Below are 16,801 nucleotides of genomic sequence, written 5' to 3'. Positions count from 1 at the left end.
CATTTTAGATATTATAATTTTACATGCCAGGTCACAACTCCAGAATATTTATATGTAATTTGTGTTTCTTTATATGCTATTGTTTTAATATAAGCAAATGTTTCAACTTTTGGTTTCAGATGGCAGACAATTAGTCATGATTGTGTGAAATGACATAAAATATCATGAGGTTTGTCAGTGTTTGTGTCTAGGATTTGTATCAGATCAGTAATCACTTCGTGCACACACTACAATCTAGTTTGATCTCTCCCCTCCTCCTCTGCACACACATATCCACATCCATCTGCAACCTCCCAGCATCAACAGATCACAGCCAACCCCCAGCCTAACAAGACACCCTCCTACCACCACCACACAAGATAAGAGAGGTAGAGGATGAGGTCCTCTGCCTGATCACTACTGCTCTGTCTTTTCCCTGCCTGGGCTCAGGGCACCTGCTATGGATGCTGAGCATTTGGAGTGTCTGCTCTATGTGCAGCCTGAGCTCTCCGCTGCAGAGGAGGAAGACAGCAGGGAGCGAGCTGGTAAAACTGTGGGTGATGAAGAGGGAGGAAAGCAGCAAAATGTGTCAGACGACGACTTTTCAGAGACCCCTGAACTGGGGGTCAGTGAGAAAGGTAGGTGTATGATACATATTTGTAATACAGGTGCCTACTGTGTACCAAACCCAGAAATATGTTAATGTGCTGTATCACAGTCAACAAGCTAATCCCCTCTATCCTTTCATGTCTGCACTGCAAGGGACAGCAACTGGTAGTAGTCAGTTTCTTCAATTGCTTAGCTTAGATTGATGGGTTAATGTGCTCTAAAAATATATTGTACATACGTATGTATCTAGATAGCTATATAAACACACTGTGAAAGGCTACGGGCAGTTTAAATGAACCCAATACATTTTTAGTGGATATGATTCTATGGTATGTGTTGATACAAAGTAAGTGTCTAGCCCCCGTAGAACCGTCACTTTTACAGATCTTGGGTCAGGTATAGTGATATGATGATACTGGGATGTAGCTTAGACGACATGAAGAATCCCCCCTGATGCCAATGAAATAGGAATATTGGTTGTTTCCCATTGTCCTCATACAATAGCTCCTGCTTCCCAGCCCACTCTGATCCATCATCTTACAGGGTAGGTGGCATCTTTATGTACCTCACGAATATGCAGATGTTTAAGACTAGACATAGCCAGAATTAGCATGTGATTGCTCAGATTCAAATATTAATATTAGCATATCTGAATACGGTTTCTATTTCACTTCAAATGATTATTATCATTCAGAAGTGCTCCAGATGAATACAGATAAACAGAAAGTGAAATGTATGCATACTTTACAGGTCTCTTTTCCATTCTAATAGTAATACAACAACACAAACGTGACTACAATAATGGTGTTAGGTGAATATACACATCTCTATTCATGCTTGGTATTACTCGTGCAGTTTATGGGATGTTATGTTGAAATATCTCAATTATTGACTAAAACATTATTTTGTTTTTTTTTGTAGACATCAACACTGAACCATGTGCCCAGCCCTATAAGATATGGTCTCCCTCTATCTTCTCCTCCTTTGGCAAAGAACATCTCTGGTTTGCAGGGTACGAAATTACTATTCAGGAATCAATTGAAAGCTACGCAGGAGTAGTCTGGCCAGCAGTAAGTAACACTACTTACGTGTCCACCATTGCCAGACGCATAGTTGCCTACCCTCCTGCATTCTGCAGGAGACTCCCTGAAATAGCAGCAATCTCCCTCTCTCCCTCATTACTCTAGCAATCTCCCTCATTTCACCTAGCCCACATTACACTGGACATTTTTGGGGTAAAAGGAATGAGAGACAGATACATTTACATTGAATCATCAGTGCCATTTCCCAGCATTTTAGCAAGTGTAGTAGCTCTTACTAACTGCTTTGGGGCTCATCTACATTTGGATACAAGTCATTTTACAAGAATCCTCTCAGATGTAGCAGTACGCACCCACGCTTCTAGGTGCCACGTTCACAATCTCTCCATATATGGAACTAGACACGCCCTTTTGGGTGGAGCATGACACGCCCCCTCAATGTTGCGCTGAGCTAAATTCTACTAATAACTATAATCTCCCTGAAATTAGTTTTAAAAAGTAGGCAAGTATGGCCAGACGTGACGTATGTTTATGCTGTACTTCAGGAGGCTGATGCACAGATGAATGCAAAATTGTCTGTAATTGCTCCTACACTGTGTGTAATAATGTGTATTGGGCAGCCTAATATTTCAAAAGTGCTAGCCATGTCCCTGGCTGACATGTTCCCACACCTGCCCTGCATCATGCTTGCTCTGCCGGTCCCATTTCTGGCTGCTTCTAAGTTGGGAGGTACAGTATGATTAGCTCAGTGTCAGAAACAAAACTAAGAAATAAATGTTTAATACAACATAATAGACCATTTTAAATGCTGTCCCTGGAGAGTAAACTCATGGTTATCTTTTCCTGAGCTACCGGTCAACTTGAATCGATTTATTTGGGTGAATATGTCAAGATCTTGCAATCCAGTAGAGATGAAACAGAAAGTATGATGGCGGAAAGGTATCTACCGGTCCATTTAGTCATTGTTGTGGGATTTTTTTTTAGTGTATCTTTTGTGTTTGTTTTTAAATGTATCTCTCTACTAAATAAGACGTACAGTATATAAGAAACCGGGGGTACAGTATATAAGCATTGATTAACAGTAGAACTGTGTTTTTCCCACATTGGGCGATTATTCTGTGGGCCAATGCCCGATTTGGAGTGGGGCAGAAGTAGGGTTGCCACCTCTCCAGGATTTCCTGGATTCTCCCTGAATTGGTGGCAACCCTTCAGGATGTTTTTGTGGTCTCCCGGATTCCAGGATTCTCCAGAAATCTGGTTGACTTTGAAACCCTCCACAGCCTTCCGACTGAGTGTGCACACTGTCAAGGGCATAGAGAGGGTGGTTCCGGCGGAGCATGAGCTCCGGGCGACAGAAAGGCCACAGTGCGTCTCCAGTACTTGCAAGTTGCTGCCCAACCCACAGCTCCCTCTACCTCCAGAGGAGAGGACGGAGGAGCACTGTAAAGCCAACAGCTTAGGATGCTGCAGCAGCACTTCCTCCCAAACTGAGCCTCAGAGGAGAGATAAGCCGGCTGCTACTGTGTATCAGTCCCTGGGCAGAGCCGTCAGTGCTGTCAGCTGAAGAAATGGTGAGGCCAGTGTGGAGGGGGGGATTTGTGTGTGTGGACGGTCAGTGTTTGGGGCAGATATGTATGTTAGAGAAGTGAGGGCTGGGGGAGGTTGCTGTGAAGTTGTTGTCACTGGTGTCAGGGTGAGGGGAGGATGTATGAGGTATCTCTGTGTAGGAGTTGTCAATAGGGGAAATGGGTTATTTTCCCCTATTAGGGACTTCAATACATGTCTGTATTAGAGGCCATGCCCACTTTGCCAAAGAGTCCACGCCTGTTTTACAAAGCCACAACCACTTTTCCGGGAGCGTGCACCTTCGGCGCGCATGAAGTGAGGGGGGAGGAATCTCCAGGAATCGAAGATGCCTGAGGTGGCAACCCTAGGCAGAAGACCCTGCTGTCAGATTCCGGTAGGGCACTACATGAAGGATCCACAAGATGCCTCTGGCTACTCAGAGCCTGCATGAGTGGTGACCAGTGTAAACATCTGACGGTGAGCAGCTTGTGAATGGTTTTGCAAGCAAATCACATTATTTTGAAAGGCGGGATTTCACTCAAGCAGGGTGGTGTCTCCCTGAACCTTGGCCACTGCATATTGGTGGCCGTGGGACTGTGTTTGTAAGATGTCAGGTAGGAGCTGATTGGCTGGCTGGCTGGCTGTCTATCACTCTCCATTTTATCCCTTTTGAAGCTTAGTGCATCTGGCCCTGTTTGTGCAGCCTGTTTTGGAGAAACACCAAAGACTGTTGAAAAAAGAGAGTTGTTCCCAGGGCCGTAAGTAGCCGTGGGCGAGTAGTGCTTTGCCAGAGCTATGTGGGGGCATTACTTCCAGTGGTTCTGCTGATAACTTAAACCCCTCTGCCCAACTGTCACTGCTTTCCATTCTGCCCAGATGCTGACGTCTGTCCCCGTTACCACAAGTGGCAGCCCACAGTATGGCGCCATAGTAATAATGGCGCTGACAGCATTTAAGAAACCACTGTCAACGTCCTGATTACTCGTACTCCGCATAACAGTAGGACCGCCCCTGAATGCTGGCCATGTAACACAAAGGGGAAGTAAAAGAGAGCATGTATAATGTCAGCTGGGCCCGGATTTAAGGCTTGGTGGGGCAAGACAAGAGGGTCGGAGGAAGGGGTGTATTTTAAATACTTTCAAACACAATCCACTGTTATACCTAGGGTTGCCACCTCCCTCATCATGGATTCCTGGAGACTCGCCTCCCCCCCCCCATTATTGCGTGCACTCTCGGAGAAGTGGGCATGGCCCAATAAAAGGGGCATGGCCTGTTCGATACATACATACACACATATATATGTACATATATACACATATACATATATACACATATATATATATATTTATATATATATATATATACGGTCCTGAAATAATGCGGCACTAGAAGTCTTGTGTAATAATCTATTAAAGCATATAATACGCAGTGTCCGACGTTTCGGGGACAGCAGCCCCCTTTATCAAGGTGGACACTGTGTATTATATGCTTTAATAGATTATTACACCAGACTCCTAGTGCCGCTTTATTTCACGACCGTATTGAATTCTACTTTGAGGGCACAGGAGCAGCTGATTATTAAGTAGGAGTGCCGGACCATCTGCAATTATATATATATATATATATATATATATATACATACACACGCCTCCTGACGAAGTCCTAGATGACGAAATGCGTTGGGGTGTGTTCCTTCTGACATGCTGTGTCTGAATCCCATCGCTTTCTCGTGGAGACGCTGCCGCTGCCGTACTATGACCGGTCAAGCCGCATTCGCTGTGTGAAGTGTCCCACGCTGATAAGTGCTATTTTAATTGTATGTGTGCCTTATTTATTTTAGTAAAGGATTGATATATTGTCTGCTCATCTGTGCGCTCCTTCTTTTTGTCTTTTTTTAAATATATATATATATATATATATATATATATATATAGCGTGGTGGAGAGGGCGGCACTCGTCAGACTTGTTTAATGCAAGTAAAAGCCTTTATTTATCCGACGGCGTTTCGGGGTGGATACCCGTTTTCAAGGACACGTATGTCCTTGAAAACGGGTCTCTACCCGAAACGCCGTCGGATAAATAAAGGCTTTTACTTGCATTAAACAAGTCTGACGAGTGCCGCCCTCTCCACCACGCTACATATTGGACTTGATATCCTGGGGAAGGCACCACAGCATTTACTGCCTGCATCAAGCGAGTGCCGGACCATCCACTCCCATATATATATATATATATATATATATATATATATATATATATCGTAGCGTGGTGGTCCGGCACGGCCGCTTACAGTCACTCAGCTTGGACGGGTGCCCGCAGTCTGCATACACTGCCACATAGAACTCCAAATACTGCAGCACTCCAGTCTTGTGAAAAAATTGTGTAAAATTTAATGAGCAACGTTTCAATACAAATAACTGTATTTTCCTCAGGAAAACGTGCTGGCTGTTTAAAAAATTACCTAAGGCTGGCTTGCGGGCCCAGCCAGCTTGACATCATCATCTCGTGAGTGCGTCTGTCAGGCTGCGGAGGCAGTCCTGGCAGGTGCTGCAGCTGTTAGGGATGCAGAGAGGCGGCAAGTAGGGCAGGGAGGCTTTTTCAGACGCCCGGATTCCAGGAGAATCCGGGATATTGAAAAAGCCTCCTTGAGGGTTGCCACCAGGTTACCCTAGTTATACCCCTTTCAAACCGCACAAATAACCCGGGTCCGACCCGGGTTGTTACTGGGTCAACCTGGGTCCAATCCGGGTTGTTGCCAGGTCACCCAGGTCACTTTGTGGGGTGAAAGAAAAACGGCAATCCAACCTGGGTTAAAAGAAGGATTTTACTTGGGTCCTATTCACACTATAGGGACAAGACAGCTCCAAGTACTGCCACCTGCCCCGCCCCCTCAGTGACAAACTGCCGCTAGTCACCGCCTAACAATGATGTCAGCACCCCGACTTATTGCCGGCCACTGTGGGAGGTTGACCTCGTAAATGCCGGGTTGCTTCCAGGATGGACCCGGGTCCAAATCCTTGGTGCGACCCGGCATTTGCGATATGACAGCAGTATTAGGGTCTTATTCATATATTGATTCTGGATTTCAAACATGTGGGTAAAGTTGTAATTACATAAAACATATAATGGGAGAGATTCCAGGCGGTCTGAAGTGGAGTACCAGACAGGGGCTGGCTGGCAACTTTTAGCCTAGGGGGCAAGTCCAGAACACTGGCCCATACCCCCCACTGACACATATGCCCCCACAGTGCCAGATATTCCTCCACAGTGCCAAATACACATATGCCCCCACAGTGCCAGATATGCCCGCACAGTGCCAGAATTTCCCACCAGCAACTCACCATTGTTGCTGTTTCTCCATCTGCTGCTGCTGCTGGGGGGAGGGTGGGGTGGGGGAGAGCGCAGTACATGCCCCTCGTGCGCTTCCAGAACACGGCCGCGGCTACAGGAAGATGGCCGCCGGCCTACTGCACTGAGGACATGTCCTCAGTGCAGGGGGCCGCCGGCCATCTTCCTGTAGCCGCGGCTGTGTTCTGGAGGGCCGCGGCCAGCGCAGGAGGGCTGGAGTCGGTAGACCATCCTGGTAATCCTGCGCGGCCCGCATCCAGTGACTGGGTAAGCGGCCCGGGGGTCACATGGCACCCTGCCCCCCGGCCCAGCCCGCCCCTGGTACCAGACCAGCAAAAGGAGCCTCGCAAAAAAGGAAAATGCCTACAGCAGCCTTTAGAAAACTCCAGGGTTTTTTACCTCCTGACAGCTGTGTGATTTTAACCAGCCAGGGAGTTTGTTGTTACTCTAAGTTGTGTTGTGAACAACTTGGTCTTTATGTAGAAAAGAACCCTTGATTTAGTAAAACTGTTTCGTTTTTACACTATACCTTGGAGTTAGTATTGTTACTTTATGACAATCCCAACAATACTGTTGCAACAGTAATAAAAGAAAGTCCTCTTTCTGTTTTAACCCTCTGAGTGCCAAGTGAATTTGTCAAAATAGGTGTGAAAATTGCCAAGAAATTATTTGTATTCATCATAATGACTTGTAATGGTTACCTTATATAGGAAATATAATCTTTTTTTTTAGATAACATTTTTTATTTGAATTTATATAACCAATATGAGTGAGGCTGCCATTTTTAGCTGATATTTTGCAAATCTCTCACAGAGATGTTGGCACTCAAATACATTGGGTGACATAAATTGTCAATGATATGGGCGATATTGATATTATTGACAATATTACGTGCATATCATCCACTGTGTCCGGTCAATATCGTTAACCATGTGCGCAACAGAAGGTTGTTAATGACCCCCCTGTTGTCTGTACCAGCAGCTCAATTTGACAATCTTGTCAGCGACTACATGTAGGGGCAGAAATAGGGAGTTAGGATATGACCCTCGCTTGGAAGTTTGGAATTCCCAATTTTTTGTTCTGTACATGTAGGGGCAGGTGGCGTCACTGACAGATATCCTGAACGATATCGGACAGTGTGTATTTACTACATCGTTCTCCCATGGAACTGCCGATATAGTTAACTGTATCAGCAGCTGCAGGAATCACTTCAGTGTGTGCCCAGCATTCCAAACAAGTCCTTCTTTACAATTTCATGTCCTCTTAATTTTCTGTCCAAGTTATATCATCAAGGGAAGAAAAAAATAAAGATTTACCAATACTGTCTAAATGGATGGAATTAAAAATAAATATGTGACAAATATGGGCAAAGAACAATGATGCTAACATGAGTGCTTACATATACAGTGTTAGGTAGGGGGTGCGGGGGCAACTTGTTGCTGCCACCCTGCTGTCCCATAGTAAGCCACGTTTGTGGGGGTAGATTAGTTCCACCGCCCCCCCTGGTGCCGCCAGGTCTTATGAGTGACTAGGCTGCAGCAGGAGGCAAGGTGCCGCAAGACGGATTAACTAGTCTGAGGTCGCAACCCCTCCAACAAAGGTAATAATCAACAAATGCAACAATGCAAGAAGATAATACCAGACACAAGAAATGACAATGACAAGCAAATGTAACAATACACAAGCTGATACCATGAAGTAATAAAATGACTAGAATGCAACAATGCAAAACGATGGCACTAGTAAAGTACACAAAGGGTTAAAGCGGATATCTCCTGACTTATCTGTGTGGTGGAAATGGCAGACCAAAACAGGAGTCACAGACTGCTGGATGGCAGGGAGCTGAAATGCAGGAACAGCAACCACAAGGGACCAGGAACATGCAAGACTGCAGCACATGCTAGGCTAGGGCTCAGGATGCTATAACCGGTGTCCTTACAAGAGCCCAGTGGGTTTATATATGAATGACCCTGCCTACAGGCATGGGTGACATCCCCCTGCTGCTGCCGGGTGCAAGTTTGGGGCGTTGCCTAGCAATGTCCCGACCCTAGCCCGCCATCAATCAAGGGGAGGAAGTTTAGGGCGTTGCCTGGCATCATCCCTGATGCCTCCCCGCTGCCTGCCCGGAAGTCACCGTCCGCCACCAGCCCCTGTCCCTCCAGCACCCATCGGAGTAGAAGCGCTGTGGGACACGGAGGACGGATGGCGGCGCCTAACATACAGCAGAGAAGAAAACATAAAGGTATCTTTAAGGTGCAATTTGAAGCCTTGATGTAATGTTGGGAAACCAGCTACTTAGGACCACAGACACTACGTGTACAAATATCACACAATTTTTGCATGTATGCTTATAGGAAATGACACTTTTCTATGACTATAAATGTTACTGGACGCGTGCCTTCTCCCCACGGCCTTCACAGCGCTGAGTAAGTGTAGATTTACCCCGCACTTGTGAACAGGGGAAAATCCATTCGATCTGAGTGATTACAAATGGATTTCCCCCTGTGTGCACAACTGCAAATGCATTCACTGCCATGCACGTGGGAGAGATTTCACTTATGTGGGGCGGCATTTGTTCCGAAAACTCGCAGCCCAGCAAGCGGGTCGGAATAAGGGCCCATATTGATAAATAGGAAGTTGCATACAATGGGCAACTTCTCAATGATTTCATGAGAAGTGGAGGGAAAGAAAGTGCAGTGTAGCATTATTTCATAATGTTACAAGATCCTATATTACAGCCATGTCTATGCCAATAATATCTTAAACGTGGGTTAAATCTGTTTACTGCTGTTTAGAATATGTGCTCTGGATGACGTATGCTCACATATCAGTCCCCCGACTTTGTTTCATCATAAGAGCCAAGTGGATAAAGTTATATTTCTACCTAAGCAATCTTTTTTGGCAGCCTTAGTAACATGCACTTGCTTCACCAGCCAAAAACATTACATCCAGTATAACATTTTCAAATACCTTGTGCTCGTGATTTATTGCGTAAGCCATGGCTACTCTTATGGAACAATAAAACCATGAGGCACAAATATCGCACGGACATCTGGGCTGATTCAGTGAAGCATTGTTTTGTAAATTGCTTTCTTTTGGGTTTCTGTGTGATTATAAAACAGAATATAACCATTTTGTTTTTTAACCCATATCCTCCAAACGATGATTAAATCATTTACAGTTATCAATATTAAGGAGAGGGTTCTGCAGACTTATTACAGAACTAAAATACATATTCAAGCAGAGATGAGTGGCAGAGGGCATGTTTCTCCCTGATGGTGTCTCCTATGCTAATCACCATTTGTTTACAAATGTAAAACCATTTTTTATTCATTTTCATGCATGCCTTTACTGGCAAAAGAGCCTGTGCCATGTATGTGCTAGCCCTGGGCTAATGGCTGTCAGACCTCTTCTATATTTAAGCTAATTTGGGTTAAGGGGAAGTGTGAACGGGTCCTGTTAACACCCTATAAAGAGCTGGCTCACCGGCACTTGGAGATGATACCTCCAAGAAGGGCCTCCAAGATGATGTTACCTCCTAGCCGCCCTAGGCTAATAAAGTGTCATGCCCTCTCCCCCTCATACATTATAAGTTTTCTTACCTACATGCTCATTCCTGGGGTTACATGCTCTTGCAAGGGGGTTTCTTGCTCATTGCCAGGGGTTACTGCTCAGAGTGCACCATTGCTCTCATAATCCGCATTTCGGGGTAGCGCTGGACATGCTGCCTTCCCCAGACAGATGCTAGAGGTCTAGTAGGACCTCTTATGTCTGTCACCTAAATGGCAGCAGACATTTTTGGAAAGCAATTTTTCCATATTCCATGCTGTCTAAATGGAGTCTACCCCCCCCCCCCTTTAACCGGCTATACCATTTAACCGGCTATATCTTCGGAACCAACTGACCCATTTACATGTGACAAGTATCATGCTAAAGAACATTTGAGTGGACTTCAAATGATTTTGGTCCCGTGAAACTGGGCCCTTTGGTTCCAGAGAAATCTGCCCCAAAGAACATGAACAGCCATGAAATTACATTTCAGAAATAAAAAAAAAATCTGTTTACCCGCAATATCTCTGGAATCAATTGACCTATATGGACCAGCCTGGTATCAGATTGAAGGGCCAGCGATTTGGATTTGAATGACATCAACCAGAAGATTCTGTGATGTTGGAGGGAGGGGGGGGAGGTGGAAGCCGTCGGGTCGGAATTAGCAAGTCCCATGTTATCCTATGGGAAAATTGTTCCAGCTTTGCCCGGAGGTAACTCTGGTTTCCGGGGGCTTGTTGGAAAGTCTCGGTCCTCCACTACGAAATGAGCTACTGTATGCCACAGAATCCACCACTGGCAGTGTTTATTCTGGTGGTGGTGGTGCGCCCCCCCAGGACCCAGTGCTCCAGGCTGCAGCCTGATCAGCCTACTGGTTGATCAGGCCCTGCCTCCAAGCATCAGTAGAAGAGACATCCCGGCCACTGTGACATAGCTTCAAACACGCATTCAGTGAGCTGGGCTGGACCCAGGGTTTTATTGTGAGAATCCAAACAATGCCAAGATCGGCAATCAATCAGCCTGTCTCTTTAGAGACAAGCACCCTAACAATATTCAACCTGCAGCTGTGCGGCTGCACATATACCTGATGCATCCAAGCTGCTTAGTAACAGCCGGGATCATAATACACAGTGGCCACTCTGGATCCGGCTGCCATGGTGACTGTCAGGACCAAAATCCTTAGCGGCATCATGATGTGGTGTCCCAGCTGCCTCACAATTAGCCTCTATTTCTCCTTATTCTTATATATGTTCTTGCAAAAATAAAACCTTATTAATGTCATGCCTTTGGAGACATTGTTGGAAACTGTCCATAACTAATCACTGAAATTCAGATGTTGTTTTAAAAGTAGGTTACATTAAATCTGTCCCAAAAGTGTAACTGTATTATAGCTTAATAGTTTTACATTTTGATTAAAATGTTCTATTTAGGACAGTAATAATGAAAGAGAAAAAAATCAAAAGCCTCATTTCAGGTTCTCACCTTTTTTCAAGTAGTGGCAGAGACAATGTATTTGATAATGTATATTAAATATAGTAAGAATGTAAGCTCTCATGGGCAGGGCCTTCCTCCCTCTTGTGCTTCCTTCTCTGACTTAAACCATCTTTGTGGCACAAAATCCTGCAGTTTTCTGCCACCGTGATAGTTATTTCAGTGTCTTCTGCTGATGCAGCTATGTGTATGTACCCTGCACATGTCCTCTATTGTATTCAACTGTAAGTCACTGATTTGCTTATTTGTTTATGTACTCAGTAATTGGGCGCTGCGGATCCCTTGTGGTGCCATATAAACAAAGGAGACTAATAATAATAATACTACAATGATTTTGATTTTAATACTAATTCATGTGCGAACGCCTGGCACGTCCGAACACGGCGTGAATTCCGTGCGGAAAATGATCGTATGGAACCATCCGAGCAGAGAGTGGAGAGGGGCGTGAAGGGCTGTTTGGACTCATTATCATATGCGTACACCCCACGTTTCATGGCCGTTCCCATGAAAACGGTGGGCGTGCGTATGGAAATCTTGCCGTGACGCACGTGTGGTGGGCGGACAGCTGACGTAGCCGGATGTCAGTTGCCCGCCCATATCCCTGCTTTCACAGGGATAACTGATAGCAGATGGATAGTCTTGAGATAATAGCGCCGAGACTGCCGCACTGCAGACACCTAAGGATTACCACTCCTATAGAAACAACATAGCCAGAAATGGTGTACAAAATTGCGCTGCCTCTGTTTGACCTCCTCTCGGTCAGTATGGAGCCCCCAGGATTTTGGAGGGATACACATTCTGGCTATGTTGTCACACAGATAACTGTCCGAGTGGTCTGGGGCACTCGTGGCTGCCTGACCGCTCGGTCCATCATTCAATGGCCAGCGACCGTCGTAGGATGGGGGAGGTTCCCAGAGACCAGCGAGTGGGTGTTCACATGAAACATCCACTTGCAGTCCATTCGCTTGGCGTCCTACCGCATTCGGACAGTGTGAGCGATCCGTACGATAGGCGGGGTTAGGAACACTCGGTGCCAGTCCGAAATACGCAACTGTCCAACTCAATCAGAATTAGTAGCTGGTTGGCTGGTAGTTTATCACTCTACACTTTTTGAAGCTTAGTACATCCGACTCCAAGTCTGTTTGCTCTTTTGTTACTGTCTACAAGCTGTATAAGATTGATATTTGGATACTGGCCCTTTGCTTTTCCTAAAGACAAGCACCCCTAGATTTTGGAGAATTAAAGGTCAGAAAGGAATTAATTTCCCTAGTGACCTGGCTAATTTGGGTCAATTACACAGTAGTAAGGGGTTGGGATGACCGCACTGGTTGTTACAATATGAGGCTTTATTGTTAATGTTTCTCGGTTTGGACTGATGTCATATTTAGGAAAAGATGGTGACCATCAGCGCTGCTCCCTAGAGTTAGTACAAGTACATTGTATAGGGCAGGCATGTCCAAACTGTGGCCCTCCAGCTGTTGTGAAACTACGCATCCCAGCATGCATTGCCATAGTTTTAGCATTCCCTAATAGCATAACTGTGTCAATGCATGATGGGACTTTTAGTTTCACAACAGCTGGAGGGCCATAGTTTGGACATGCCTGGTATAGGGGGAGAAGAAAGTTGAACTCGTTTTGGGAGCACACTTTCCGAGAAAAGTTATTTATGAATTATTTGCTAAGAACAAATTTTATTTGGTTATTCATTAAAAATTGGTATTAATCCTAACGTGTCCCTGTTGCCTGTGATATAACAAAAGTGAAATTTTGCTAGCTGTGTAAATAAATCACAATAATGTGTAATTGTGAGTCAATCCGGTTATTCACCAAAAAACAGTTATCAGGAGGACCTTCATTCGTACCACCAGAATTTGTCACAAAACATGAGTGATAGTGTGATGGGAACTTAAATCATTGGTCACCTGTCTGGTATTTGTATGATGCTGTCTCCGCCATCGACATTTATGCAATACAGTGAGATCCCTTCTCAGGCAGTGTGTTTCTGTATACATACAGACACAGGGTACCTGGGTATTCCCTGGAGGTAATTTAGTTCAATACAAGGTTCTCTCTATGCTGTGTAAACTGCTGGCCATGCCCCCCGCCCCTCTGTGCATGGGCACAGTGTTTATTCCCCACTGCTCTGCTCAGAGCAGCGGCAGGCAGGGGCGACTTCCAAATACCCCCCCACATAGGATACTGCCGGCCATGGACCATCCCCAAAAAAGAGATGGCCCCATTAAAAGTGGAACAGTTGAAAGCTATGTGATAGGTATATAGAACAGAGATGCCACATTTTTGCGATTAGGAAATGCTGTAACAGTGGCAGGACATGTTTAGTTGCGCAACAGCTGGTGGGTCCCATGTTGGTCACCCCTCATACAGTATATAACATGTTATATTGTAAGAGAAATACATACCTCCCATCAATCCCTGTGTTGGTTTGATTACTTTGATTTGCAGACCCAGAAAAGACATGGCTTTGCAGTAATCCATGCAGGGCTGATGCGAGGTTCTAGGTGCCCTATTCAATAGAGGCGGTTGTGGCTAGATAGTCCCGCACCATGGCCACCACTACTAGACAAGCCAACCATAATGTAAATTTGTTTAAAACAAAAACAGAATCTGTGTCAGCTGCCTGATAGTGTAATCGATATGTAAAACTGCGATATGATGGAAGGGAAGAAGCAGATATTATTTGTGCCCTAATTTTGCTTTCTTACAATGTTGGGAGGTGTGTTCTTTTTAGTTAGAAAACTATTTGTGCAATTCCATTGTATAACATATATCATTGGCTTCACCCATTACAGGCAAAGGCATTATGTTACTTCCTGGATGAAAATCAAGATGAATTGCATTTCAGAAACAAGAAAATTCTTGAAATCGGCTCTGGGACAGGCCTGGTATCGATCGTTGCATGCATTTTAGGTCTGTGACTCATTTGCTGTTTGGTGTGCCTAAACTGACTGCAGATTGCATAAATTAACCGCTTTTTAATCAAGTGTTTTGCTAGAGCAGAATACTCACACGCTTACAGTACAGTATGATACCAATTTCCTCTTCCAGGAGCTCAAGTAATAGCAACTGATTTGCCTGATGCACTTGGAAATCTGAGATGTAACTTGTCAAGAAACACCAGAGGGCGCTGTTTGCATGTTCCTGAAGTCAGAGAACTGGTCTGGGGACAAGATCTTGAAACAAACTACCCAAGCGCCACCCCTATGTTTGATTATATTCTGGCAGCTGATGTAGTCTATTACCACACGTGCTTGGAGCAACTTCTGGAAACTATGAAACACTTGTGCCAGCCTGGCACACAGTTGATATGGGCCAATAAATTTAGATTTCGTACAGATTTAGATTTTTTGACAGATTTCAGCACTACATTTCAAGTAGAACTACTTGCTGAGTTTACACAATTAGAAGTTAAAATCTTTAAAGCAACACACAAGAAAGATTAGATTGTATATATAACAGGACATTTTTCTGTAAGATTATTTCCTAAAATCTCTAAATGTTGCCTAATATTTGCCAGTAATATCATATCTTGAACACCACTTACTGTTTGGAAAGAATCATTTCAATGATCACAAACTAACGTACCCTAAAATAAAAATCTAGTGTAATGCACGCACGTGACAAAAGTGAACATTCATTCATAGACTAAACTCTGCCAATGGGTCTTAAACTTTTGTATCTGCAAAGTGCATATGTCAGTGGAGACCAGGTGCCCACTCTTGGCATTCCTACTCCATCACTGTTGGTTGGGTATGGATCATTAGGTCACCACAATGTTGGTCGACATGCGTTTAGGTCGATATGAGTCTAGGTTGACATGGATTAAGTCGACAGTCAAAAGATCGACGTGGGGTTTTTCACATATTTTTGACCCGAATGTCGACATGGACACTGAAACATAGCGCTGCGCTTGCCATGCATCGGGCACGGTTCCTCGCTATGCTCGGCACACTATTTTATTCTCCCCCCACGCACTAGTGGATAGCAGAGAATGAAATACCACCTGTCGGCACATGGCTCAAAAAAAAATGGGAAAAACCCCATGTAGACCTTTTGACTTTCGATTTAACCCATGTCGACCTAATGACCCTGTCGACCTAGACTCATGTCGACCTTCCTGCATGTCAACCTAAATGTATGTCAACCTAATGGTGTCGACCAACATGCTGGTGATCCAATGACTGTATTCCTGTTGGTTACAGCTTCCATTATGACATTGGCAAACTGTCCCTCATTAATTGTTTATGTCCACCCTCATTTTTTGTAGAAAAAAAGTCAGTAACTAACCATGTGTTCCTACTACCAGTTTCTGAACCTATGTCATTAGCACATGCCTGACAGTTTAGAGGGTTAATATAGGAGAAGTGTGATGTATTCAGCACTAGCTCCTGCACTTCTTTTTGTAATACACTATAAAGGATGGCACAAGTGGTTCCTTTTTTAAGTTCATTTCTTTCACCTGTGCTTTTAATATATTTCACAGGTTTTGTTTTTAATAAATTACATTAAAAATGGCTATAATTTATTTTAAGTGCACTAAATAGGACAATACTCTTTTCTGGCATATAAGATTTAAGTTGTTATTAGATCATCGTTGTCAAGAGGCTGCACCCCTCTCAGCACCACCACCTGAAAAGTCAATAGGAGGTATGAGTTTTCACTCTCCAGAGTAATAAATGCACGTAGCACATACTTCTGAGTCCCATTACATGCCCCGCAAAGTTCATTATACTCCTTTCAGATGCAAGACAGAATGCAGGTGTTTTTTGTTTTTTTTTGTCAGTGGTCACCCCAGGTTTGGCTTATGTTTTACAATCCCAGGACCATGCCCCTTCAATTGACCAGGGTTATTCACAAAAATTGCGAATCGCGGGTCAGTGCACTGTGTTATGTGTTAAAGGTATGACCTGGGTCATGCCTAAAACGTTAATTGTGGGGACAGTATCACTGAGATGACATCATAGCCAAGCACCCACTGTAAGCCAAAAGACTGTGGTCACTTTAAAGTATGTCCATTGTGAAGGGTGATGACCCAGGAATCAGCTGCATGACCAGAAAAGCCTGGCTTCAACCGGTGCTGTGTCCCAGGTCTGAGCCAGGGGTATTAAGTCTTACAGAGGTTGCCTCATTTTACCCAGAGATATCAAACCAGTTCACTCATGTATTCCTTTCATTGACTGATTACGATAGCACTGTGAAAT

The 16,801-nt window shown here is 44.5% G+C and overlaps 1 protein-coding gene across 1 annotated transcript; it reads left to right on the top strand.

The window, feature by feature from the left end:
- The first annotated feature begins 233 nt into the window (after positions 1 to 233).
- Positions 234 to 15,855, top strand: METTL21C (methyltransferase 21C, AARS1 lysine). Its single transcript, XM_083168643.1, has 4 exons — positions 234 to 617; positions 1,510 to 1,658; positions 14,393 to 14,510; positions 14,649 to 15,855. Exons 1-4 carry the CDS (start codon positions 440 to 442, stop codon positions 15,041 to 15,043), a joined length of 840 nt encoding a protein of 279 aa, XP_083024769.1. The 5' UTR covers positions 234 to 439; the 3' UTR covers positions 15,044 to 15,855.
- Positions 15,856 to 16,801: the final 946 nt, after the last annotated feature.

This window comes from Crinia signifera, chromosome 2 (assembly GCF_055691185.1).
Source record: "Crinia signifera chromosome 2, ASM5569118v1, whole genome shotgun sequence".
Taxonomy (NCBI): domain Eukaryota; kingdom Metazoa; phylum Chordata; class Amphibia; order Anura; family Myobatrachidae; genus Crinia; species Crinia signifera.
The sequence above is the reverse complement of the archived record's forward strand: the minus strand, read 5'-3'. Positions and strand labels throughout refer to the sequence as shown.

Coding starts and splice junctions, on each gene's coding strand:
- METTL21C (XM_083168643.1), top strand. CDS start 440: ATGGATGCTGAGCATTTGGAGTGTCTGCTCTATGTGCAGCCTGAGCTC. Junction 618..1,509: donor ACTGGGGGTCAGTGAGAAAG/GTAGGTGTATGA, acceptor TTTTTTTTGTAG/ACATCAACACTGAACCATGT. Junction 1,659..14,392: donor CAGGAGTAGTCTGGCCAGCA/GTAAGTAACACT, acceptor CACCCATTACAG/GCAAAGGCATTATGTTACTT.